Source organism: Bombina bombina, chromosome 1, assembly GCF_027579735.1.
Source record: "Bombina bombina isolate aBomBom1 chromosome 1, aBomBom1.pri, whole genome shotgun sequence".
Classification (NCBI taxonomy): Eukaryota; Metazoa; Chordata; class Amphibia; order Anura; family Bombinatoridae; genus Bombina; species Bombina bombina.
In genome coordinates this window covers 189,237,925-189,265,337 of record NC_069499.1, presented here as the reverse complement: position 1 = coordinate 189,265,337, position 27,413 = coordinate 189,237,925, and the positions used below count along the sequence as shown (strand labels likewise).

General features: G+C 42.5%; 1 protein-coding gene across 6 annotated transcripts in view; it reads left to right on the top strand.

The window, feature by feature from the left end:
• The window catches only part of NUMB (NUMB endocytic adaptor protein), a 498,823-nt gene that overhangs the window by 304,314 nt on the left and 167,096 nt on the right, over positions 1 to 27,413 (top strand). For all 6 annotated transcript variants that reach the window (XM_053697790.1, XM_053697791.1, XM_053697786.1 and 3 more), the window contains one exon: positions 17,669 to 17,809. In XM_053697790.1, coding sequence (XP_053553765.1) covers positions 17,669 to 17,809 — 141 coding nt within the window. The remainder of the gene's footprint in view (positions 1 to 17,668; positions 17,810 to 27,413) is intronic.

The following is a 27,413-nucleotide window of genomic DNA, read 5'->3' as shown; positions in this document are numbered from 1 at the left end:
ATATCGCATTTAAACAGTGACCCAGCTAATATATTCACCCCGGTATCACAGTTATCACAGTGCCATTACTATACCATCATTATTGTATATACCACAATTATGTCACAGTCACCACGGTGTATACCACAGTTATCGCATGTGAAGGGCAGATAACCAATTTGATTCACATTTTTCCCAATAATTATTCATGCATAATATATAGCCAATATATCCGTCTAACCCTTGCACAATATGACTTCTTTTAAGTCTAAGGCGTTTTGGACATATTAATATTGACAAGAAATGAGCTATTGTAATAGATAACAGTAATACTTTAACTTTGCTTATACTTCAAAAAACAGAATTATTGTATTAACCCAATCTCCTAAACACAGAGAAGAGTTTGAGTGCAATAAAGTTCCCAGTTCCAAGGTTAGCAGGGGAGTCTCCCCCTTCTTACTCCCCTCTATCTTTCTCTAGTCAGATGGAGAGGTAAACTCTTCACTCAGGGCCAACTTGTCCCAGTTTGACCGGTAGATGGCTCAGGGTTATTTCCCTTATCTGGACCAACACAGGGAAGAAAACAGTAAAAAATAATAGAGTACCTGACCCAGTCAAGAGAGCGTGGTGGACATGTAGGTATATCTTTCCCTTAAGAACCGGCAGCGGCTTCCTCATGCAGCATCGGTGAGAGGAACAAGGTCCGGTTCTGCTTCTTCCAGGAACCTACACTCACGGCTGATTAGCAGCCAAGCCCTCCTTTTCACAGAGAGGCCACCAAAGGACACCGGGGAAAACACAAAAAAAAAATGACAGGGCTCCTCAAAATGCCGGTCGCAACCAGCCAGCTCAACCCCTGTCGGCTCTAAACATCCAGCGCCTGGTTACCTCCGCTACCACAGCATGCGAGTTGCCTGCAGGCTCCCTTCTGGGTTTCCGTCTCTCGCTCGATCTTCGTCGTCTGCGTCCCAGTCACCTGACAGCCGCACCTCCGGACCAGGCCCCCTCACGCAACAACGGTGGGAGGGGGAAGGCGACTCTGCACAGGGCTCAGACACAACTGCGCTTCTCAGCTGGGTGTCCCCACAGCAAAACAGGTATGGGGGGATTTACCTCCGGCTCTTGACACTCGATCTCCCACACAGTTGCGTCCTGGCACCAGGTACCTACAATTTGTTTTATCTGATCGTTCCTGGCGCCTATCGTGTTGGTTGTTTTTCAGACGTCCCCCTCCCCCTCCAGACAGTTTATCTGCTAGGGAGAGAAGGGAATGCTCCTGTTCCAGTTGTTTTGTGAATAGTCAATTTACCATTTCTTTCTTGCGGTAACTAAGCAAGACCAGGGGGGACCCATGCAAAAGAAAGTCAGTAGTTAGCAATCAGTCCTTTTCCACCCCTATACCATTCAATTTAGTGCGTTGGTTTAGCACTACTGAGGCTCCGGTAGTGATTTGTTGAGGCTTAGCAAGCCGCCCAAGCTCTGGGTTTTTCGGGCGCGAAGATCCACCGCCAGTAGCTCACTGGGAATCACAGAGCAGGTGTTCACCTGAGCTTCCACACATGCTCCTCCCCTAGAACCCTCTAGAGCATGCACGTTTAATCGTTTTTTAACGTACATTTGGTGATAAAACTTATTGGGGCATAATTTTTCCACATGGCTGGCTTAATTTCTGCATAGAAACAGTTAACTGAGGCTTCCCACTGTTGTAATATGAGTGGGAGGGGCCTATTTTAGCGCTTTTTTTGCGCAGTAAAAATTCAGACTCAGACTTCCTGCTTCTTCCTGCATGATCCAGGACTTCTATAGAGGGCTCAAAAGGCTTCAAAAGTCATATTGAGGGAGGTAATCAGTCACAGCAGAGCTGTGACAGTGTGTTTGACTGTGTTAAAAAACGTTTTTCTCTATTGTTTATCCGTTTTGGGTATTAAGGGGTTAATCATCCATTTGCAAGTGGGTGCAATGCTCTGCTAACTTAATACATTTACTGTGAAAATTTGGTTGGTATAACTGCTTTGGTTCATTGTTATTTCAACTTGAGACAGGTTTTGTGCTTCTTAAAGGCGCAGTAGCGTTTTTTATATTGCTTGTAAACTTATTGTGAAGTGTTTTTCAAGCTTGCCAGTCTTATTGCTAGTCTGTTTAAACATGTCTGACATAGATGAATCTACTTGTTCATTATGTTTGAAAGCCAGTGTGGAGCCCCATAGGAATATGTGTACTAAATGTATTGATTTCACTTTAAATAATAAAGGTCAGTCTTTATCTATAAAATAATTATCACCAGACGACGAGGGGGAAGTTATGCCGACTAACTCTCCTCACGTGTCAGTACCTTCGCCTCCCGCTCAGGGGGCGCATGCTATTATGGCGCCAAGTACATCAGAGACGCCCATAGCAATTACTTTACAGGACATGGCTACAATCATGAATAATACCCTGTCAGAAGTATTATCTAGATTGCCAGAATTGAGAGGCAAGCGCGATAGCTCTGGGATTAGGAGAGATGCAGAGCGCGCTGGTGCTGTAAGAGCCATGTCTGATACTGCGTCACAGTTTGCAGAACATGAGGACGGAGAGCTTCATTCTGTGGGTGACGGATCTGATCCGGGGAAACCTGATTCAGAGATCTCTAATTTTAAATTTAAGCTTGAGAACCTCCGTGTATTGCTTGGGGGGAGGTTTTAGCTGCTCTGAACCACTGTAACACAGTTGCAATTCCAGAGAAATTGTGTAGACTGGATAGATACTATGCGGTACCGGTGTGTACTGATGTTTTCCCTATACCTAAAAGGCTTACAGAAATTATTAGCAAGGAGTGGGATAGACCCGGTGTGCCCTTTTCCCCACCTCCTATATTTAGAAAAATGTTTCCAATAGACGCCACTACACGGGACTTATGGCAGTCGGTCCCTAAGGTGGAGGGAGCAGTTTCTATTTTAGCAAAGCATACCACTATCCCGGTTGAGGATAGTTGTGCTTTTTCGGATCCAATGGATAAAAAAATTGGAAGGTTACCTTAAGAAAATGTTTGTTCAAAAAGGTTTTATCCTGCAGCCCCTTGCATGCATTGCACCTGTCACTGCTGCTGCGGCATTCTGGTTTGAGTCTCTGGAAGAGGCCATTCACACAGCTCCATTGAATGAAATTATGGACAAGCTTAAATCACTTAAGCTAGCTAACTCATTTGTTTCTGATGCCATTGTACATTTGACTAAACTAACGGCTAAGAACTCCGGATTCGCCATCCAGGCGCGTAGGGCGCTATGGCTTAAATCCTGGTCAGCTGACGTGACTTCTAAATCCAAATTACTTAATATTCCTTTCAAGGGGCAGACCTTATTCGGGCCCGGCTTGAAGGAAATTATTGCTGACTTTACTGGCGGTAAGGGGCATACCCTTCCTCAGGACAGGGCCAAATCAAAGGCCAAACAGTCTAATTTTCGTGCCTTTCAAAATTTCAAGGCAGGAGCAGCATCAACTTCCTCCGCTCCAAAACAGGAAAGAACTGTTGCTCATTTCAGACAGGCCTGGAAACCTAACCAGTCCTGGAACAAGGGCAAGCAGGCCAGAAAACCTGCTGCAGCCCCCTATCCGGAAACGGATCTAGTGGGGGGCAGACTTTCTCTCTTCGCCCAGGCGTGGGCAAGAGATGTCCAGGATCCCTGGGCGTTGGAGATCATATCTCAGGGATATCTTCTGGACTTCAAGGCTTCTCCTCCTCAAGGGAGATTTCATCTTTCAAGGTTATCAGAAAACCAGATAAAGAAAGAGGCATTCCTACGCTGTGTACAAGACCTCCTAGTAATGGGGGTGATCCACCCAGTTCCGCGGTCGGAACAAGGACAGGGATTTTATTCAAATCTGTTTGTGGTTCCCAAGAAAGAGGGTACCTTCAGACCAATTTTAGACCTAAAGATCTTAAACAAATTCCTAAGAGTTCCATCATTCAAAATGGAAACTATTCGGACCATCCTGCCCATGATCCAAGAGGGTCAGTACATGACCACAGTGGACTTAAAGGATGCCTACCTTCACATACCGATTCACAAAGATCATCATCGGTTCCTAAGATTTGCCTTTCTAGACAGGCATTACCAATTTGTAGCTCTCCCCTTCGGGTTGGCTACAGCCCCGAGAATCTTTACAAAGGTTCTGGGCTCACTTCTCGCGGTTCTAAGACCGCGAGGCATAGCGGTGGCTCCGTATCTAGACGACATCCTGATACAGGCGTCAAGCTTTCAAATTGCCAAGTCTCATACAGAGATAGTTCTGGCATTTCTGAGGTCACATGGGTGGAAGGTGAACGTGGAAAAGAGTTCTCTATCACCACTCACAAGAGTCTCCTTCCTAGGGACTCTGATAGATTCTGTAGAAATGAAAATTTACCTGACGGAGGCCAGGTTATCAAAACTTTTAAATGCTTGCTGTGTCCTTCACTCTGTTCCACGCCCGTCAGTGGCTCAGTGCATGGAAGTAATCGGCTTAATGGTAGCGGCAATGCACATAGTGCCATTTGCGCGCCTGCATCTCAGACCGCTGCAATTGTGCATGCTAGGTCAGAGGAATGGGGATTACTCAGATTTGTCCCCCCGACTAAATCTGGATCAAGAGACCAGAGATTCTCTTCTCTGGTGGCTATCTCGGGTCCATCTGTCCAAGGGTATGACCTTTCGCAGGCCAGATTGGACGATTGTAACAACAGATGCAAGCCTTCTAGGCTGGGGCGCAGTCTGGAATTTCCTGAAGGCTCAGGGATCGTGGACTCAGGAGGAGAAACTCCTCCCAATAAACATTCTGGAGTTAAGAGCAATATTCAATGCTCTTCTAGCTTGGCCTCAGTTAGCAACACTGAGGTTCATCAGATTTCAGTCGGACAACATCACGACTGTGGCTTACATCAACCATCAAGGGGGAACCAGGAGCTCCCTAGCGATGTTAGAAGTCTCCAAGATAATTCGCTGGGCAGAGTCTCACTCTTGCCACTTGTCAGCGATCCACATCCCAGGCGTGGAGAACTGGGAGGCAGACTTTCTAAGTCTTCAGACTTTTCATCCGGGGGAGTGGGAACTCCATCCGGAGGTGTTTGCTCAACTGGTCCATCCTTGGGGCAAACCAGAGTTGGATCTCATGGCATCTCGCCAGAACGCCAAACTTCCTCGTTACGGATCCGGGTCCAGGGACCCGGGAGCGACGCTGATAGATGCTCTAGCAGCTCCTTGGTTCTTCAACATGGCTTATGTGTTTCCACCGTTTCCTCTGCGGCCTTGACTGATTGCCAAGGTCAAACAGGAGAGGGCATCAGTGATTCTGATAGCGCCTGCGTGGCCACGCAGGACCTGGTATGCAGACCTAGTGGACATGTCGTCCTGTCCACCATGGACTCTACCCCTGAGACAAGACCTTCTAATACAAGGTCCTTTCAATCATCCAAATCTAATTTCTCTGAGACTGACTGCATGGAGATTGAACGCTTGATCCTATCAAAGCGTGGCTTCTCTGAGTCAGTTATTGATACCTTAATACAGGCACGAAAGCCTGTTACCAGGAAAATCTACCATAAGATATGGCGTAAATACCTGTATTGGTGTGAATCCAAAGGTTACTCATGGAGTAAGGTTAGGATTCCTAGGATATTGTCTTTTCTCCAAGAGGGTTTGGAAAAAGGCTTATCTGCTAGTTCGTTAAAGGGACAGATTTCTGCTCTGTCTATTCTATCCAGACGTCCAGGCTTTTTGTCAGGCTTTGGCTAGGATTAAGCCTGTGTTTAAAACTGTTGCTCCTCCGTGGAGCTTAAACTTGGTTCTTAAGGTTCTTCAAGGAGTTCCGTTTGAACCCCTTCATTCCATTGATATTAATCTTTTATCTTGGAAAGTTCTGTGTTTGATGGCTATTTCCTCAGCTCAAAGAGTCTCAGAGTTATCTGCCTTACATTGTGATTCTCCTTATCTGATTTTCCATTCAGACAAGGTAGTTCTGAGTACTAAACCTGGGTTTTTACCTAAGGTGGTTTCTAACAGGAATATCAATCAAGAGATTGTTGTCCCATCATTGTGCCCTAATCCTTCTTCAAAGAAGGAACGTCTTTTGCATAATCTGGACGTAGTCCGTGCCTTGAAGTTCTACTTGCAGGCAACTAAAGATTTTCGTCAAACATCTGCCCTGTTTGTCGTTTATTCTGGACAGAGGAGAGGTCAAAAAGCTTCGGCAACCTCTCTCTCCTTTTGGCTTCGAAGCATAATACGCTTAGCCTATGAGACTGCTGGACAGCAGCCCCCTGAAAGGATTACAGCTCATTCTACTAGAGCTGTGGCTTCCACCTGGGCCTTTAAGAATGAGGCCTCTGTTGAACAGATTTGCAAGGCTGCGACTTGGTCTTCGCTTCACACTTTTTCAAAATTTTACAAATTTGACACTTTTGCTTCTTCGGAGGCTGTTTTTGGGAGAGAGGTTCTACAGGCAGTGGTTCCTTCCGTTTAAGTTCCTGCCTTGTCCCTCCCATCATCCGTGTACTTAAGCTTTGGTATTGGTATCCCACAAGTAATGGATGATCCGTGGACTGGATACACTTAACAAGAGAAAACATAATTTATGCTTACCTGATAAATTTATTTCTCTTGTAGTGTATCCAGTCCACGGCCCGCCCTGTCTTTTTAAGGCAGGTCTAAATTTTTAATTAAACTGCAGTCACCACTGCACCCTATGGTTTCTCCTTTCTTGTCTTGTTTCGGTCGAATGACTGGATATGACATGTGAGGGGAGGAGCTATATAGCAGCTCTACTGTGGGTGATCCTCTTGCAACTTCCTGTTGGGAAGGGAATATATCCCACAAGTAATGGATGATCCGTGGACTGGATACACTACAAGAGAAATAAATTTATCAGGTAAGCATAAATTATGTTTTTTTTAAGCATTATATACTGCATGTTACCATATGAAATATATAGGTAATGAGCTTGTAGTATCTATTTACACTGATTAAAATAAAATCTACATTAAATACGTTTTGTTTTTTTAGTAAAATGTAGCCTGTCTGTCCATCGACACAAAAAACAGGGATTTCATTTAATTCTGTTGAAGAAATGTTTTATCTTATTTTGCATTGCTACATATTGTCAACTGCAGTTGTTCCCGTCCACCTAACAACCTAATATGCTTCCATTTAAATAATAAAAAATTGTGTTAGCCAGTTCAGTACGTCTAACTTATACTTCAGGGTGAACATACAATCTCTATACATCACCAATCAAACTTTAAAAGTGCACATTCTGCAGTCTTCTCTATATTTTGTTTTCTCCAACATAGGTGTGTCCGGTCCACGGCGTCATCCTTACTTGTGGGATATTCTCTTCCCCAACAGGAAATGGCAAAGAGCCCAGCAAAGCTGGTCACATGATCCCTCCTAGGCTCCGCCTACCCCAGTCATTCTCTTTGCCGTTGTACAGGCAACATCTCCACGGAGATGGCTTAGAGTTTTTTAGTGTTTAACTGTAGTTTTTATTATTCAATCAAGAGTTTGTTATTTTAAAATAGTGCTGGTATGTACTATTTACTCTGAAACAGAAAAGAGATGAAGATTTCTGTTTGTATGAGGAAAATGATTTTAGCAACCGTTACTAAAATCCATGGCTGTTCCACACAGGACTGTTGAGAGGAATTAACTTCAGTTGGGGGAACAGTGAGCAGTCTTTTGCTGCTTGAGGTATGACACATTCTAACAAGACGATGTAATGCTGGAAGCTGTCATTTTCCCTATGGGATCCGGTAAGCCATTTTTATTCAGACAGTAAATAAGGGCTTCACAAGGGTTTATTAAGACTGTAGACATTTTCTGGGCTAAATCGATCATATTTACACATATTTAGCCTTGAGGAATCATTTAATCTGGGTATTTTTTGTAAAATAATATCGGCAGGCACTGTCTTAGACACTTTATTCTATAGGGGCTTTCCCTAATCATAGTCAGAGCCTCATTTTCGCGCCGGTATGGCGCACTTGTTTTTGAGAACAGCATGGCATGCAGCTGCATGTGTGTGGAGCTCTGATACATAGAAAAGTCTTTCTGAAGGCATCATTTGGTATCGTATTCCCCTTTGGGCTTGGTTGGGTCTCAGCAAAGCAGATTCCAGGGACTGTAAAGGGGTTAAATATAAAAACGGCTCCGGTTCCGTTATTTTAAGGGTTAAAGCTTCCAAATTTGGTGTGCAATACTTTTAAGGCTTTAAGACACTGTGAACAATTCCTTCATACTTTTTCGCAATTGCAGTAATAAAGTGTGTTCAATTTAAAATTTAAAGTGACAGTAACGGTTTTATTTTAAAACGTTTTTTGTGCTTTGTTATCAAGTTTATGCCTGTTTAACATGTCTGAACTACCAGATAGATTGTGTTCTGACTGTGGGGAAGCCAAGGTTCCTTCTCATTTAAATAGATGTGATTTATGTCATAAAAAATTTAGTAAAAATGATGCCCAAGATGATTCCTCAAGTGAGGGGAGTAAGCATGGTACTGCATCATCCCCTCCTTCGTCTACACCAGTCTTGCCCATACAGGAGGCCCCTAGTACATCTAGCGCGCCAATACTCCTTACTATGCAACAATTAACGGCTGTAATGGATAATTCTATCAAAACATTTTAGCCAATATGCCCACTTATCAGCGAACGCGCGACTGAAGAGCATGAGGACGCTGATGATATTGTTTCTGAAGGGCCCCTACACCAGTCTGAGGGGGCCAGGGAGGTTTTGTCTGAGGGAGAAATTTCAGATTCAGGAAAAATTTCTCAACAAGCTGAACCTGATGTGATTACTTTTAAATTTAAGTTGGAACATCTCCGCGCTCTGCTTAAGGAGGTGTTATCCAATTTGGATGATTGTGATTATCTGGTCATTCCAGAAACACTATGTAAAATGGACAAGTTCCTAGAGGCCCCGGGGCCCCCCGAAGCTTTTCCTATATCCAAGCGGGTGGCGTACATTGTTAATAAAGAATGGGACAGGCCCGGTATACCTTTCGTACCTCCCCCCATATTTAAAAAATTGTTTCCTATAGTCGACCCCAGAAAGGACTTATGGCAGACAGTCCCCAAGGTCGAGGGGGCGGTTTCTACTCTAAACAAGCGCGCCACTATACCCATAGAAGATAGTTGTGCTTTCCAAGATCCTATGGATAAAAAATTAGAAGGTTTGCTAAAAAAGATGTTTGTTCAGCAAGGTTACCTTCTACAACCAATTGCATGCATTGTCCCTGTCACTACAGCCGCGTGTTTCTGGTTCGATGAGCTAGAAAAGGCGATTATTAGTAATTCTTCTTCTTATGAGGAGATTATGGACAGAATTCGTGCTCTTAAATTGGCTAATTCTTTCACCCTAGACGCCACCTTGCAATTGGCTAGGTTAGCGGCGAAAAATTCTGGGTTTGCTATTGTGGCGCGCAGAGCGCTTTGGTTAAAATCTTGGTCAGCGGATGCGTCTTCCAAGCACAAATTGCTTGACATTCCTTTCAAGGGGAAAACACTGTTTGGCCCTGACTTGAAAGAGATTATCTCTGATATCACTGGGGGCAAGGGCCACGCCCTTCCTCAGGATAGGTCTTTCAAGGCCAAAAATAAACCTAATTTTCGTCCCTTTCGCAGAAACGGACCAGCCCCAAGTGCTACGTCCTCTAAGCAGGAGGGTAATACTTCTCAAGCCAATCCAGCCTGGAGACCTATGCAAGGCTGGAACAAAGGAAAGCAGGCCAAGAAACCTGCCACTGCTCCCAAGACAGCATGAGATGCGGGCCCCCGATCCGGGACCGGATTTGGTGGGGGGCAGACTCTCTCTCTTCACTCAGGCTTGGGCAAGAGATGTTCTGGATCCTTGGGCGCTAGAAATAGTCTCCCAAGGTTATCTTCTGGAAGTGATTCATCCTGTTCCATTAAGAGAACGAGGGATGGGGTTCTACTCCAATCTGTTCGTAGTTCCCAAAAAAGAGGGAACGTTCAGACCAATCTTAGATCTCAAGATCCTAAACAAGTTTCTCAAGGTTCCATCGTCCAAAATGGAAACCATTCGAACAATCCTTCCATCCAGGAAGGTCAATTCTTGACCACGGTGGATTTAAAGGATGAGTATCTACATATTCCTGTCCACAAGGAACATCATCGGTTCCTAAGGTTCGCATTCCTGGACAAGCATTACCAGTCCGTGGCGCTTCCTTTCGGATTAGCCACTGCTCCAAGGATTTTCTCAAAGGTACTAGGGTCCCTTCTGGCGGTGCTAAGACCAAGGGGCATTGCTGTAGTACCTTACTTGGACGACATTCTGATTCAAGCGTCGTCCCTTCCTCAAGCAAAGGCTCACACGGACATAGTCCTGGCCTTTCTCAGATCTCACGGATGGAAAGTGAACGTGGAAAAGAGTTCTCTATCTCCGTCGACAAGAGTTCCCTTCTTGGGAACAATAATAGACTCCTTAGAAATGAGGATTTTTCTGACAGAGACCAGAAAAACAAAACTTCTAAACTCTTGTCGGATACTTCATTCCGTTCCTCTTCCTTCCATAGCGCAGTGCATGGAAGTGATAGGTTTGATGGTAGCGGCAATGGACATAGTTCCTTTTGCGCGCATTCATCTAAGACCATTACAACTGTGTATGCTCAGTCAGTGGAATGGGGACTATACAGACTTGTCTCCGAAGATACAAGTAAATCAGAGGACCAGAGGCTCACTCCGTTGGTGGCTGTCCCTGGACAACCTGTCACAAGGGGTGACCTCCCGCAGACCAGAGTGGGTCATTGTCACGACCGACGCCAGTCTGATGGGCTGGGGCGCGGTCTGGGGATCCCTGAAAGCTCAGGGTCTTTGGTCTCGGGAAGAATCTCTTCTACCGATAAATATTCTGGAACTGAGAGCGATATTCAATGCTCTCAAGGCTTGGCCTCAGCTAGCGAGGGCCAAGTTCATACGGTTTCAATCAGACAACATGACGACTGTTGCGTACATCAACCATCAGGGGGGAACAAGGAGTTCCCTGGCGATGGAAGAAGTGACCAGAATCATTCAATGGGCGGAGACTCGCTCCTGCCACCTGTCTGCAATCCACATCCCAGGAGTGGAAAATTGGGAAGCGGATTTTCTGAGTCGTCAGACATTGCATCCGGGGGAGTGGGAACTCCATCCGGAATTCTTTGCCCAAATCACTCAACTGTGGGGCATTCCAGACATGGATCTGATGGCCTCTCGTCAGAACTTCAAGGTTCCTTGCTACGGGTCCAGATCCAGGGATCCCAAGGCGACTCTAGTAGATGCACTAGTAGCACCTTGGACCTTCAAACTAGCCTATGTATTCCCGCCGTTTCCTCTCATCCCCAGGCTGGTAGCCAGGATCAATCAGGAGAGGGCGTCGGTGATCTTGATAGCTCCTGCGTGGCCACGCAGGACTTGGTATGCAGATCTGGTGAATATGTCATCGGCTCCACCATGGAAGCTACCTTTGAGACGAGACCTTCTTGTTCAAGGTCCGTTCGAACATCCGAATCTGGTCCCACTCCAGCTGACTGCTTGGAGATTGAACGCTTGATCTTATCAAAGCGAGGGTTCTCAGATTCTGTTATTGATACTCTTGTTCAGGCCAGAAAGCCTGTAACTAGAAAAATTTACCACAAAATTTGGAAAGAATATATCGGTTGGTGTGAATCTAAAGGATTCCCTTGGGACAAGGTTAAGATTCCTAAGAGTCTATCCTTCCTTCGAGAAGGATTGGAAAAAGGATTATCTGCAAGTTCCTTGATGGGACAGATTTCTGCCTTGTCTGTGTTACTTCACAAAAAGCTGGCAGCTGTGCCAGATGTTCAAGCCTTTGTTCAGGCTCTGGTTAGAATCAAGCCTGTTTACAAACCTTTGACTCCTCCTTGGAGTCTCAACTTGGTTCTTTCAGTTCTTCAGGGGGTTCCGTTTGAACCCTTACATTCCGTTGATATTAAGTTATTATCTTGGAAAGTTTTGTTTTTGGTTGCAATTTCTTCTGCTAGAAGAGTTTCAGAATTATCTGCTCTGCAGTGTTCTCCTCCTTATCTGGTGTTCCATGCAGATAAGGTGGTTTTACGTACTAACCTGGTTTTCTTCCAAAAGTTGTTTCTAACAAAAACATTAACCAGGAGATAGTCGTGCCTTCTCTGTGTCCGAAACCAGTTTCGAAGAAGGAACGTTTGTTGCACAATTTGGATGTTGTTCGCGCTCTAAAATTCTATTTGGATGCTACAAAGGATTTTAGACAAACATCTTCCTTGTTTGTTGTTTATTCTGGTAAAAGGAGAGGTCAAAAAGCAACTTCTACCTCTCTCTCTTTTTGGATTAAAAGCATCATCAGATTGGCTTACGAGACTGCCGGACGGCAGCCTCCTGAAAGGATCACAGCTCCTTCCACTAGGGCTGTGGCTTCCACATGGGCCTTCAAGAACGAGGCTTCTGTTGATCAGATATGTAGGGCAGCGACTTGGTCTTCACTGCACACTTTTACCAAATTTTACAAGTTTGATACTTTTGCTTCTTCTGAGGCTATTTTTGGGAGAAAGGTTTTGCAAGCCGTGGTGCCTTCCATTTAGGTGACCTGATTTGCTCCCTCCCTTCATCCGTGTCCTAAAGCTTTGGTATTGGTTCCCACAAGTAAGGATGACGCCGTGGACCGGACACACCTATGTTGGAGAAAACAGAATTTATGTTTACCTGATAAATTACTTTCTCCAACGGTGTGTCCGGTCCACGGCCCGCCCTGGTTTTTTAATCAGGTCTGATAATTTATTTTCTTTAACTACAGTCACCACGGTATCATATGGTTTCTCCTATGCAAATATTCCTCCTTAACGTCGGTCGAATGACTGGGGTAGGCGGAGCCTAGGAGGGATCATGTGACCAGCTTTGCTGGGCTCTTTGCCATTTCCTGTTGGGGAAGAGAATATCCCACAAGTAAGGATGACGCCGTGGACCGGACACACCGTTGGAGAAAGTAATTTATCAGGTAAACATAAATTCTGTTTTTGCCATTCAGGTAAGAATGTCTTTGTAACTTACAAAATGTACTGATCCCTAGCTTCTCTCATTACCTAAAGATGCAATAAAGAAATGTCATTCTAAGGCTGGAAATAGAGTGCGTTACTGTCAGTAACCAATGTGATACTGGCAAATGCTGGAGCTGCTGTTGCTCGTCATACAAATAAATAGAATTTGAGGGTCTCTGCTATCTGCATTTTCAATGTAAAGGATGTTTCAAAATACTGACAAACCTACAACCGCACAGAGAACACTTTAGTGTAGTAGATCATAATGCTAATTTATAAAACAAGAACATAGAACCTCCAGTAGCCTTCCTCTTGCTGTGTTTACTGTTCTTCCACTGGGGTAATTTGTGTCCCTGATGGACTTGTAATCCTTCTGTCCATCCACAGATCAGCACAAAGTCAGTGACCTGAATAGACTAAATTTCCAACATAGCTGATATAATGGAGGAACAGTAAAGATTGCTTTAGAGAGAGGTCCCTGCACTGTGATTCACTTATATTTGGTACTGTTTGAAGTGTGTAACACTCAGTGCTTTCAACATACCTCATAGATATTTTGTATATCTTTTCATATTTTGTGTTGTTTATTTTTATTTATATATAAATAAAAATGTTATCGTTGAGGTTCTGATCTGCCACACTCTGATTGTGTTCCTTTGTGTTCATGTTTGTACAGGTAAAGCAGTAGAAACAAAAAATAAAATATATGATGGATTGGAAGCCATCAAACACATTTTATTTAGGACATGGGCACTCTCTTTATTTTCTTAATGTTACTAAATTGACTATAGCTACAGATTTGTTTTATTTTAATGTTAATATGTATAGTTTTTTTGTTTGGTTGTTTATTTTTATATTCATGATTCTTCTTGTTTGTTCTTCCTGATTGACATACCTTGTTTGTAATATTTTCTTGAAATTGAGAAACCACAAACTCTTTCTTAGGTGTAGTTATCAATTCAACACATTTTCTCCAGGATGGTATTTATAAGCATTATTTCCCTGAAAGTATTTTTTTTCTCCAATGCTCAGCCTTTCTTTCAAACTTTCTGGAATCACATTCTTTATAAGTGTCAGAATTTTGTTCTTTGGGGATGGCTACATCAACATATTAAACCTATGCATAACTTGTTGATGTAGAAGACCTTTTTGCTGATGATATTTTCCAAAGCTAGATATGCCAAGTTTGGTGCTTTTGGTTTCCTCTACTTTTCCCCCACCAGTATTAGGGGGTTTAAGTATTTTCTTCCTTTGGTTATTTCTCAGATAATTAGTTCTAAAATGATTCACTCATTCTGTCCTAATCTTCAGAATAGTTTGGTCTTTTTTCACAGACTTGATGTGGTTAGAGTTTAAGACTGATCTTAATGACTGCAATGTATGTCAAAAGATCCTCTTGGTATCGGAGATAAGTCAGAAATCACAACTTCCTATGTTGCATCTTGCTAAAGCTATCACTTCCTCCTTCGTTCATTTCTTGAAACCTTGGTTGAGCAACTTTGCAAAGCAGTCACTTGGTTACAGTGGGGCTGCTAACGGGTACAAGTATTTAGTTGCGCAAATAGTGTATTGAGTTGTGCATGTGCAGTTTTACTTCCAGGCAGAGTTACAAGCACGGGAGCGTGCTGTGAGTAAAATCCATGGGGCGCATGGTGAGGCTCCTATTGGCTGAAAGAGATGCCAATCAAATACCACAATTAGAAAATTTCTGACAGGGGCTGCATTGAATCGGGTAACGGAGCCTGAAAAAAAAGCTGATTTGTAGAAGTTTAATTGAGTTTGGAAAAAAATAAGCACATCAATATGCTAGTAATGACAAGAGCTTTCAGAATATGTAAAGTTATGGAGGCAAATTTACAATCCCTTTAATACAGACCTCTAGTAAAATGGAAAGAACTTTACAAGTGATAGTTTTAAATATCCAGTAAACAGTGCCAACCTATTAAATAACTTTAATATGTGAATATAGTTGGTATTTCTATGACAATATATATATATATTATATATATATAGAGAGAGAGAGAGAGAGAGAGAGAGAGAGAGATTTCTAATAAAGTTAATATTTAATTCTACTAATATAAAGCTAATGTATTACGTCACCATATCGAGGTCGGTCTCCCTCTGCCTTAAGTTAAAACAATTATAATCGGTATATTTGGAGATCTGCTTTATAGACTACTATGGCAAATATTATTTTAATGAACTTAAAAAACAATAGAACACCAGCGAGTCAGACACGTAGCGCTTAGGTTAAAAAGTCAAATTGTATTAGTACAAAAAAATGCTTAAAATCCATACGTCAATCTCGGCTCATTCCCATAGCTGTCTTACGCGTTTCGGCCCCCCTGGCCTTATTCATAGACACAAAATAGTATTGAAACTGCCCTCCTTAAATACATGATAGCCAAAATGGCTTTTAGGAATTGCTGGGATCTCATTTGCTTAGACGTTAATTGCTCAATTTGGAACCACTTGTGGGATTTTAACCATTGAATTACCAACTTTGAGTGTTGTCTGTAATATTATAAAATTGCATATAAAGCATTATTGGTCTTTTGAGTTGCTTTTCAACAATAATAGTTACATGCATATATTAATTATATCCTCACATTACGCGAATATTATTCGTGTAAGCAAGAAAAAAGGTAAAGTTACTCAAAGATGCTAATTCTGTTTCTAATACACAATATAATACACACTGTTGTGGACAATGAACTACAAAATATATTCATTTAAAAGGGATCTCCTTACTCTACATGTATAAAATAACATTTGAAAAAATTTGAAAAAATTATTTTAATCCCCATAGGGACATTCAAGCACTTCTATGGAGTCCAGGAGTGGTCTCCATAGAAACTGTTGCTATATGGGTTCCATTATAAAGTAAATGGGTTGGGCAGTGTAATACTTTGCAAGATTATAACATTATCTTGGCTTAGCCTATCCAGTACTTACCAGGGGAGATCCCTTTCCAGAGGTTAGACAGATATCTTTGCTATTACTTAACCTACCAAATGTCTAAAGTGTGGTTAAAACACTCGTTAAAAAAAAAAAAAAGTGTGGGGGGGGGTCAGCCTGCTAATTAAACAGCCATCAGTCAGGGTGGGGAAGAAGGAATAAAATAATGCAGAGGCTGGGTTTAAGCCTGCCTTTCACATACTATGCACATAATATTTCATAACATTAATTACAATGCCAGGGCCACATTGGAGTCCAGAGAATCCAATGGCTCCCATATTGCACAATACAGATCGATAAACATATTCCTCCATTCTCCTTTAGATATTTGGCAAAAAAAAAAAATGGTGGCCATGAAAACATAGATTAAAGGGACATAATACCCCAAATTTATCTTTCACGATTCAGATAGAGCATACATTTTGTAAACAACTTTCCTATTTACTTCTATTATCAATTTTACTGCATTCTCTTGCTGTCTTTTTTATTAAAAGAGCACCAATGCACTACTGGGGGCTAGCTGAACACATTGGTAAGCCAATGACGAGGCATATATGTGCACCCATCAATCAGAAGCTATTGTCCAACTCCTGAGCCTTCTTCGGTATGATTTTAAACAAAGGATGCCAAGAGAATGAAGTAGATAAAAGTAAATTGGAAAGTTGTTTGTTTGTTTCATGATTCAAATAGAGCATGCAATTTCATTTTTGGTTTCATCTCCCTTTAATAATAGTATCTGGGGTGACATAATCTTTGTTTTGGTTAAAACCCAATGTGCATTAATACAGACTTAGATCTTAGCTTGCTTGGGGAGTTCCAGGAGATTATATAGTTTTGGACCAAAGATTCTACACACCTTGGCGTGCCACCAGATTTGTTGGGGAGTCCCATCCTACACACACACACACAACCCTCAAAGGACCAGGGAACAGGTAGGGACCATTTATTTTATGCAACCAGGTGCCTCCTGGTTAGTAACCTGTACTATATCTCATAAAGGTGTACCATAAGTTTGGTAGTGTAAATCACGACCTGCCACCGTTTTAATGAGAAGTCCTTTCCCCAATCTGTCTTTCAGTTTATGACCTATCATGTCTTGACAAAAGTAGTGCAATTAAGAATGCACTTATGTGTTGAAATTGACTTCAACAGTTGGGAACCCAAGCTCCACCTCGCTTCTCAAAGAATGTTTATTTTTAAATGTTACTTAAGCTATTCAAAACACAACATTGTATAATTTTAACATAAATGAATTTAATGGTAATTTGATTTTTTTTTTTTTTTACATTTTAGCTTACTATTGGCTTAAATTTGAGCTGGTTGGTCATTAAAACCAGCCGAGTAGCGTGCAAGAGTACTGTGAGAGAGGAGAGGCCTCCTTTTATATTTAATATGTTCACCCAATCTATAGACCTTTACTAGTCCTTTCTGCGTGCTGAATCCCACATTTGCACTGCAGTGGTGAGGTATGAAGGTGCGTCTAGTCCCTTTATTTTGTGTTCCTTGGTTTCGATCTCCCTGGGGTTTCCAAAAGGACAGAATTTTTATTTTACCATTCACTCTGTAAGGCTCTGGAGAATTTTGAAACATTTGGGGTACTACTATTATTTATTTTGATTTCACTGCATGTTTCCTGTATCTTTCCCAAAGTGCTGATTTGTGTTGTTATGCTAATTATTTTTCTGTTATTCTGCAGGACCTGCTTGTAGACCAAACAATAGAAAAAGTATCATTCTGTGCACCTGATCGAAACTTTGACAGAGCATTCTCTTATATCTGCCGAGATGGAACAACAAGGCGATGGATCTGTCACTGCTTCATGGCTGTTAAAGATACGGTCTGTATATTTGATACTTGTTTAAAGAAATTGATACCAGTCTTTAAAAGAGAAAGCCATAGTGTATTCTGGTATTGAGGATATGTTCACAGTGTGATATAATTAGACTGCGCCCTACAAAAATTTTTGACCTTGTTAAAGGACCACCAAACACAGTAGAATAGCATAATCAGTAAATGCATAATAAAAAGACAATGCAAAATCACTTTGTTTTAATTTTAAATGAGCAGTAGATTTCTTTGACACATTTTTTAATTTGTTCTATTTTCCCTCCCACCGCATCATGTGACAATCACAAAATGCATATACTGTACGTATAGTCTGTGAATCTTGCACATGTTCAGTAGGATCTTGTGCCTCAGTGTGTGTATATATAGACTGTGCACATTTTAGATAAATGAATTTGAAAGTTGTTTGAACTTGTGTTCTCTATTTGAATCATGAAAGTTTGATTTTGACTTGAGTGTCCCTTTAAAATTCTTTGATCCACTTGTAATACCAAATTATGCTTTTTTTGCGCAAGGTTTCACAAAAAATAACACCCCTGCACTATTAATTGTGCTCCACTTGTAGTCTAGCCCCATAAATTCATCAAACTGAAAAACTAATTTGTGAAAATACATTTTATAAATATTGTAATATAAATTATTTAAACCATGTATAATTATGATTGGGTGCTTTTATAGTGATTGTATATTCTATGTTGGTGACATTTTGCTCTGAATAACTAAGAAAGTCCCTATTAAGATCATGAATGTGCTTTGGCTTCAAGCACAAAGAAATTTATATTTCTTCCACCAGATGGTGAGAGTCCATGAGTCATCACGTGGGAATTCCCCTCCTTTAGGAGGTGGCAAAAGACAGCCCAACAAACCAGAGCTTTAAATCCCTACCACTTCCCATGATCCTCAGTCATTTTCTTTGGCCTCTTTGATGAGGCATTAGGTGATAATCTAACGATTTGAGTCCCTGTTCCTCTCAGCCAGGCAGTGAAATGGTCTTTTCCCAGTGAGAAATGTCACAGGCCTTCCAGGTAAATTGTGGACTTTTCCACCAGCCTCTGGGTTGTAGATGCAGTTACTTATTTAGATACTTAGCATCATGCTCACACTGTCTAGGATGGACTTATCTACTGGAATCTAGTGTGATTTTTTTTTTTTTATCAAGGCTGTAGTTTCTAAAGCACTGGCTGCTCTCCCACATTCAAACAAGCGTAAAAGGTCAGGTCAGATTTTACCTTCTAGTTCTATGTGCCCTGAAGCCAGGGATACTGTTTTATCTTCAGATGGTGAAGTTTTCTCTGGTGATGAGGAATCTTCAATTGATGTTGAACCTCAGATTTCCTCTTTTTTGTTTAAAATTGAAGATATTCATTCTCTTTTTTTTTTTTTTTTTTTATTATTTTTTTTAAAGGTCTTAATTACTTTAGGGTTAAAGGATCCTAAAGTCTCTGATAATCCTTGTAATCGTTTACATTCAGTTTTTTAAACTGTTGTTAATCTCCCTGAGGTTTTCTCTATTCCTGATGCCGTCTCTGACATGATTTCTAGGGAATGGTCTGAGCCTGGTAATTCATTTACTCTTTCTGCAAGGTTTAAACAGTTATTTCCTTTACCTGCTGCTAATGTTGATTTGTGTGAAAATGTTCCCAAGGTGAATGAGGCCATTTCCACTCTGGCTAAACGCACTACTATTCCTTTGGAAGATAGTTCTTCTTTCTCCAACATAGGTGTGTCCGGTCCACGGCGTCATCCTTACTTGTGGGATATTCTCTTCCCCAACAGGAGCCCAGCAAAGCTGGTCACATGATCCCTCCTAGGCTCCGCCTACCCCAGTCATTCTCTTTGCCGTTGTACAGGCAACATCTCCACGGAGATGGCTTAGAGTTTTTTAGTGTTTAACTGTAGTTTTTATTATTCAATCAAGAGTTTGTTATTTTGAAATAGTGCTGGTATGTACTATTTACTCAGAAACAGAAAAGAGATGAAGATTTCTGTTTGTATGAGGAAAATGATTTTAGCAACCGTCACTAAAATCCATGGCTGTTCCACACAGGACTGTTGAGAGCAATTAACTTCAGTTGGGGGAACAGTGAGCAGTCTCTTGCTGCTTGAGGTATGACACATTCTAACAAGACGATGTAATGCTGGAAGCTGTCATTTTCCCTATGGGATCCGGTAAGCCATGTTTATTACGATCGTAAATAAGGGCTTCACAAGGGCTTATTAAGACTGTAGACTTTTTTTGGGCTAAATCGATTCATTATTAACACATATTTAGCCTTGAGGAATCATTTTATTTGGGTATTTTGATATAATAATATCGGCAGGCACTGTTTTAGACACCTTATTCTTTAGGGACTTTCCCAAAGCATAGGCAGAGCCTCATTTTCGCGCCGGTGTTGCGCACTTGTTTTTGAGAGGCATGGCATGCAGTCGCATGTGAGAGGAGCTCTGATACTTAGAAAGACTTTCTGAAGGCGTCATTTGGTATCGTATTCCCCTTTGGGCTTGGTTGGGTCTCAGCAAAGCAGATACCAGGGACTGTAAAGGGGTTAAAGTTCTAAACGGCTCCGGTTCCGTTATTTTAAGGGTTAAAGCTTCCAAATTTGGTGTGCAATACTTTTAAGGCTTTAAGACACTGTGGTGAAAATTTGGTGAATTTTGAACAATTCCTTCATGTTTTTTCGCAATTGCAGTAATAAAGTGTGTTCAGTTTAAAATTTAAAGTGACAGTAACGGTTTTATTTTAAAACGTTTTTTGTACTTTGTTATCAAGTTTATGCCTGTTTAACATGTCTGAACTACCAGATAGACTGTGTTCTGAATGTGGGGAAGCCAGAATTCCTATTCATTTAAATAAATGTGATTTATGTGACAATGACAATGATGCCCAAGATGATTCCTCAAGTGAGGGGAGTAAGCATGGTACTGCATCATTCCCTCCTTCGTCTACACGAGTCTTGCCCACTCAGGAGGCCCCTAGTACATCTAGCGCGCCAATACTCCTTACTATGCAACAATTAACGGCTGTAATGGATAATTCTGTCAAAAACATTTTAGCCAAAATGAACACTTATCAGCGTAAGCGCGACTGCTCTGTTTTAGATACTGAAGAGCATGACGACGCTGATAATAATGTTTCTGAAGGGCCCCTAACCCAGTCTGATGGGGCCAGGGAGGTTTTGTCTGAGGGAGAAATTACTGATTCAGGGAACATTTCTCAACAAGCTGAACCTGATGTGATTACATTTAAATTTAAGTTGGAACATCTCCGCATTCTGCTTAAGGAGGTATTATCCACTCTGGATGATTGTGACAAGTTGGTCATCCCAGAGAAACTATGTAAAATGGACAAGTTCCTAGAGGTGCCGGGGCTCCCAGAAGCTTTTCCTATACCCAAGCGGGTGGCGGACATTGTTAATAAAGAATGGGAAAGGCCCGGTATTCCTTTCGTCCCTCCCCCCATATTTAAAAAATTGTTTCCTATGGTCGACCCCAGAAAGGACTTATGGCAGACAGTCCCCAAGGTCGAGGGAGCGGTTTCCACTTTAAACAAACGCACCACTATACCCATAGAGGATAGTTGTGCTTTCAAAGATCCTATGGATAAAAAATTAGAAGGTTTGCTTAAAAAGATGTTTGTTCAGCAGGGTTACCTTCTACAACCAATTTCATGCGTTGTCCCTGTCGCTACAGCCGCATGTTTCTGGTTCGATGAGCTGATAAAGGCGGTCGATAGTGATTCTCCTCCTTATGAGGAGATTATGGACAGAATCAATGCTCTCAAATTGGCTAATTCTTTTACCCTAGACGCCACTTTGCAATTGGCTAGGTTAGCGGCTAAGAATTCTGGGTTTGCTATTGTGGCGCGCAGAGCGCTTTGGTTGAAATCTTGGTCGGCTGATGCGTCTTCCAAGAACAAGCTACTTAACATTCCTTTCAAGGGGAAAACGCTGTTTGGCCCTGACTTGAAAGAGATTATCTCTGATATCACTGGGGGTAAGGGCCACGCCCTTCCTCAGGATCGGCCTTTCAAGGCAAAAAATAAACCTAATTTTCGTCCCTTTCGTAGAAACGGACCAGCCCAAAGTGCTACGTCCTCTAAGCAAGAGGGTAATACTTCTCAAGCCAAGCCAGCTTGGAGACCAATGCAAGGCTGGAACAAGGGAAAGCAGGCCAAGAAACCTGCCACTGCTACCAAGACAGCATGAAATGTTGGCCCCCGATCCGGGACCGGATCTGGTGGGGGGCAGACTCTCTCTCTTCGCTCAGGCTTGGGCAAGAGATGTTCTGGATCCTTGGGCGCTAGAAATAGTCTCCCAAGGTTATCTTCTGGAATTCAAGGGGCTTCCCCCAAGGGGGAGGTTCCACAGGTCTCAGTTGTCTTCAGACCACATAAAAAGACAGGCATTCTTACATTGTGTAGAAGACCTGTTAAAAATGGGAGTGATTCATCCTGTTCCATTAAGAGAACAAGGGATGGGGTTCTACTCCAATCTGTTCATAGTTCCCAAAAAAGAGGGAACGTTCAGACCAATCTTAGATCTCAAGATCTTAAACAAGTTTCTCAAGGTTCCATCGTTCAAGATGGAAACCATTCGAACTATTCTTCCTTCCATCCAGGAAGGTCAATTCATGACCACGGTGGATTTAAAGGATGCGTATCTACATATTCCTATCCACAAGGAACATCATCGGTTCCTAAGGTTCGCATTCCTGGACAAGCATTTCCAGTTCGTGGCGCTTCCTTTCGGATTAGCCACTGCTCCAAGGATTTTCACAAAGGTACTAGGGTCCCTTCTAGCTGTGCTAAGACCAAGGGGCATTGCTGTAGTACCTTACTTGGACGACATTCTGATTCAAGCGTCGTCCCTCCCTCAAGCAAAGGCTCACACGGACATAGTCCTGGCCTTTCTCAGATCTCACGGATGGAAAGTGAACGTGGAAAAGAGTTCTCTATCTCCGTCAACAAGGGTTCCCTTCTTGGGAACAATAATAGACTCCTTAGAAATGAGGATATTTCTGACAGAGGCCAGAAAAACAAAACTTCTAGACTCTTGTCGGATACTTCATTCCGTTCCTCTTCCTTCCATAGCTCAGTGCATGGAAGTGATCGGGTTGATGGTAGCGGCAATGGACATAGTTCCTTTTGCGCGCATTCATCTAAGACCATTACAACTGTGCATGCTCAGTCAGTGGAATGGGGATTATACAGACTTGTCTCCGAAGATACAAGTAAATCAGAGGACCAGAGACTCACTCCGTTGGTGGCTGTCCCTGGACAACCTGTCACGAGGGATGACATTCCGCAGACCAGAGTGGGTCATTGTCACGACCGACGCCAGTCTGATGGGCTGGGGCGCGGTCTGGGGATCCCTGAAAGCTCAGGGTCTTTGGTCTCGGGAAGAATCTCTTCTACCGATAAATATTCTGGAACTGAGAGCGATATTCAATGCTCTCAAGGCTTGGCCTCAGCTAGCGAGGGCCAAGTTCATACGGTTTCAATCAGACAACATGACAACTGTTGCGTACATCAACCATTAGGGGGGAACAAGGAGTTCCCTAGCGATGGAAGAAGTGACCAAAATCATTCTTTGGGCGGAGTCTCACTCCTGCCACCTGTCCGCTATCCACATCCCAGGAGTGGAAAATTGGGAAGCGGATTTTCTGAGTCGTCAGACATTGCATCCGGGGGAGTGGGAACTCCATCCGGAAATCTTTGCCCAAGTCACTCAGCTGTGGGGCATTCCAGACATGGATCTGATGGCCTCTCGTCAGAACTTCAAAGTTCCTTGCTACGGGTCCAGATCCAGGGATCCCAAGGCGGCTCTAGTGGATGCACTAGTAGCACCTTGGACCTTCAAACTAGCTTATGTGTTCCCGCCGTTTCCTCTCATCCCCAGGCTGGTAGCCAGGATCTATCAGGAGAGGGCGTCGGTGATCTTGATAGCTCCTGCATGGCCACGCAGGACTTGGTATGCAGATCTGGTGAATATGTCATCGGCTCCACCTTGGAAGCTACCTTTGAGACGAGACCTTCTTGTTCAGGGTCCGTTCGAACATCCGAACCTGGTTTCACTCCAGCTGACTGCTTGGAGATTGAACGCTTGATCTTATCGAAGCGAGGGTTCTCAGATTCTGTTATTGATACTCTTGTTCAGGCCAGTAAGCCTGTAACTAGAAAGATTTACCACAAAATTTGGAAAAAATATATCTGTTGGTGTGAATCTAAAGGATTCCCTTGGGACAAGGTTAAGATTCCTAAGATTCTATCCTTCCTTCAAGAAGGATTGGAAAAAGGATTATCTGCAAGTTCCCTGAAGGGACAGATTTCTGCCTTGTCTGTGTTACTTCACAAAAAGCTGGCAGCTGCGCCAGATGTTCAAGCTTTTGTTCAGGCTCTGGTTAGAATTAAGCCTGTTTACAAACCTTTGACTCCTCCTTGGAGTCTCAATTTAGTTCTTTCAGTTCTTCAGGGGGTTCCGTTTGAACCCTTACATTCCGTTGATATTAAGTTATTATCTTGGAAAGTTTTGTTTTTAGTTGCAATCTCTTCTGCTAGAAGAGTTTCAGAATTATCTGCTCTGCAGTGTTCTCCTCCTTATCTGGTGTTCCATGCAGATAAGGTGGTTTTACGTACTAAACCTGGTTTTCTTCCAAAAGTTGTTTCTAACAAAAACATTAACCAGGAGATTATCGTTCCTTCTCTGTGTCCGAAACCAGTTTCAAAGAAGGAACGTTTGTTGCACAATTTGGATGTTGTTCGCGCTCTAAAATTCTATTTAGATGCTACAAAGGATTTTAGACAAACATCTTCCTTGTTTGTTGTTTATTCCGGTAAAAGGAGAGGTCAAAAAGCAACTTCTACCTCTCTCTCTTTTTGGATTAAAAGCATCATCAGATTGGCTTACGAGACTGCCGGACGGCAGCCTCCCGAAAGAATCACAGCTCATTCCACTAGGGCTGTGGCTTCCACATGGGCCTTCAAGAACGAGGCTTCTGTTGATCAGATATGTAGGGCAGCGACTTGGTCTTCACTGCACACTTTTACCAAATTTTACAAGTTTGATACTTTTGCTTCTTCTGAGGCTATTTTTGGGAGAAAGGTTTTGCAAACCGTGGTGCCTTCCATTTAGGTGACCTGATTTGCTCCCTCCCTTCATCCGTGTCCTAAAGCTTTGGTATTGGTTCCCACAAGTAAGGATGACGCCGTGGACCGGACACACCTATGTTGGAGAAAACAGAATTTATGTTTAACTGATAAATTACATTCTCCAACGGTGTGTCCGGTCCACGGCCCGCCCTGGTTTTTTTAATCAGGTCTGATAATTTATTTTCTTTAACTACAGTCACCACGGTACCATATGGTTTCTCCTATGCAAATATTCCTCCTTAACGTCGGTCGAATGACTGGGGTAGGCGGAGCCTAGGAGGGATCATGTGACCAGCTTTGCTGGGCTCCTGTTGGGGAAGAGAATATCCCACAAGTAAGGATGACGCCGTGGACCGGACACACCGTTGGAGAAAGTAATTTATCAGGTAAACATAAATTCTGTTTTTAATGACCCTTTAAATAGAAAATTAGACTATTTTCATAGAAGGGCCTTATTACAAGTAGGGTTTTTGCTCAGGCCAGCTATTTCTATTGCTGACGTGACTGCTGCTTCAACTTACTGGTTGTCTAGACTTTCCTTTTGTCAGAACATGGAACAAAAGTTTGACTTGTCTGCTCAGAAGCATGGCACCTCTGGCTCAGTCTGGAGACCCTAGTACTAACTGGGACAAGTCAAAGCGGGGTAAGAAATCTATACTTACTACCAAAACTTCATGAAGCTACAGCCCCCGATCCAGGGGTAGGGGGCAAGTTAAGCCTCTTTTAGGGGACTTGGTTTCAGTCGGTTCCAGATCCCTGGTTCGGAATATAGTTTCTCAGGGATATCGAATAGGTTTCAGGACAAGGCCTCCCATAGGAAGTATTTTTGTTTTTTTTCTGTGAAATGTTCCAAGGAATCCTTTAAAAGTTAAAGCTTTTTTTCCAGATCCTGTTCGCAGGAACAGAGGATGGTATTTGGTCTGGCTACAGTTCCAAGAATATTCACAAAGGTTCTGGGAGCCCTTTTGTCTGTAATCAGAAATTATGGTATGTGTGTTTTAATACCTGGATGACATCTTTGTTCAAGCTCCATCTTTTACCTTTACCAGAATCTCACACCAACCAACACTGTTTCTTCAAAACATGGTTGGAGGTTCAATATTTTAAAAAAATTCTTTGATTCCTCAAACAAAAGTAACTATTTTGGATTTTCAAATAGATTCAGTCTCCATGAGTCTTTCTCTAACAGAGCAGAGAAGGTTAAGATTGGTGTCAGCCTGTCTGAACCTTCAGTCTCTTTTCCCTCGGTTGCTCTTTGTATGGAAGTTCTAGGTCTTATAATTGAAGCTTCTGATGCAATTCCATTTGCTTGTTTTCACACGAGATCTCTTAAGCTTGTATGCTTCATCGATGGTGCAGAGATTATACTCAACTGTCTCAAAAGATATTTTTGGACCCCAGTACAGGGCAGTCTCTGACTTGATCATTTGTTTATTATTCAGGGGACTTCTTTTTCTCATCCTACCTGGACTGTGATCACTACAGATGCGAGTCTCACAGGTTGGGTCTTTGAGAGCACAGGGAGTTTGGGATCCTCAGGAGGTGAGGTTTACATATAAATTTTTTAGAACTGTGTGTAATTTTCAGGGTGCTTCAAACTTGGCCTCTGTCTGGGAACAGAGATGAGACTCTCTTCAACAGACAATGTCACAGCAGTTGCTTATGTCAACCATCAGGGGGGAACGCAACTTCCCTAGCCATGAGGGAGGTGTCTTGATTTCTCTCATGGGCAGATATCAATTCCTATCTAGTCTCTGCAATTCATATTCCAGGGGTGAACATGGAAGCAGACCTCCTCAGTTGTCGATCTTTACATTCAGGGGAGTAGTCTCTTCACCAGGATGTGTTCAATCAGATTGTGAGTCTTTGGGGTCCCCCAGAGATAAATCTGATGACGTCTTGTTTGAACAACAAACTTCCCAGGTACTTTGAGAGGTCCAGGGATCCTCGAGCAGAGTTAGTGGATGCTCTAGTAGTTCCTTGGTCATTTCAGTTTCCTTTTCTGGTACTTCTACCCAGAGTGATTTCCAAAATAAGCCTAGAGAAATCTGTAGTAATCCTGATTGCCCCAGCTTGGCCTCACAGGATTTTGTATGCAGATCTAGTTAAAATGTCCAGCTGTCCTCCTTGGCCTCGATCTCTGCGGTCAGACCTTCTGTCTCAAGTCTCTGAACTTGATGGCATGGAAATTGAACAGTTAATCCTTAGTCATAGAGGTCTCTCTGATTCTGTGATTGAAACCTAAATTCAAGCTTGTAGACCTGTAACTAGGAGAATCTATCACAAGGCCTTTATTTCTTGTTCTATAGACCATGTTTTTTTCCTGGCATTCTTTTAGAATTCTTAGGATTTTGCAGTTCTCACAGGATGGTCTAGATAAGGGTCTATCTGTCAGTTCTCTGAAGGGGCAGATTTCTGCTCTTTCAGTTTTGTTCAATATGAATGTTGC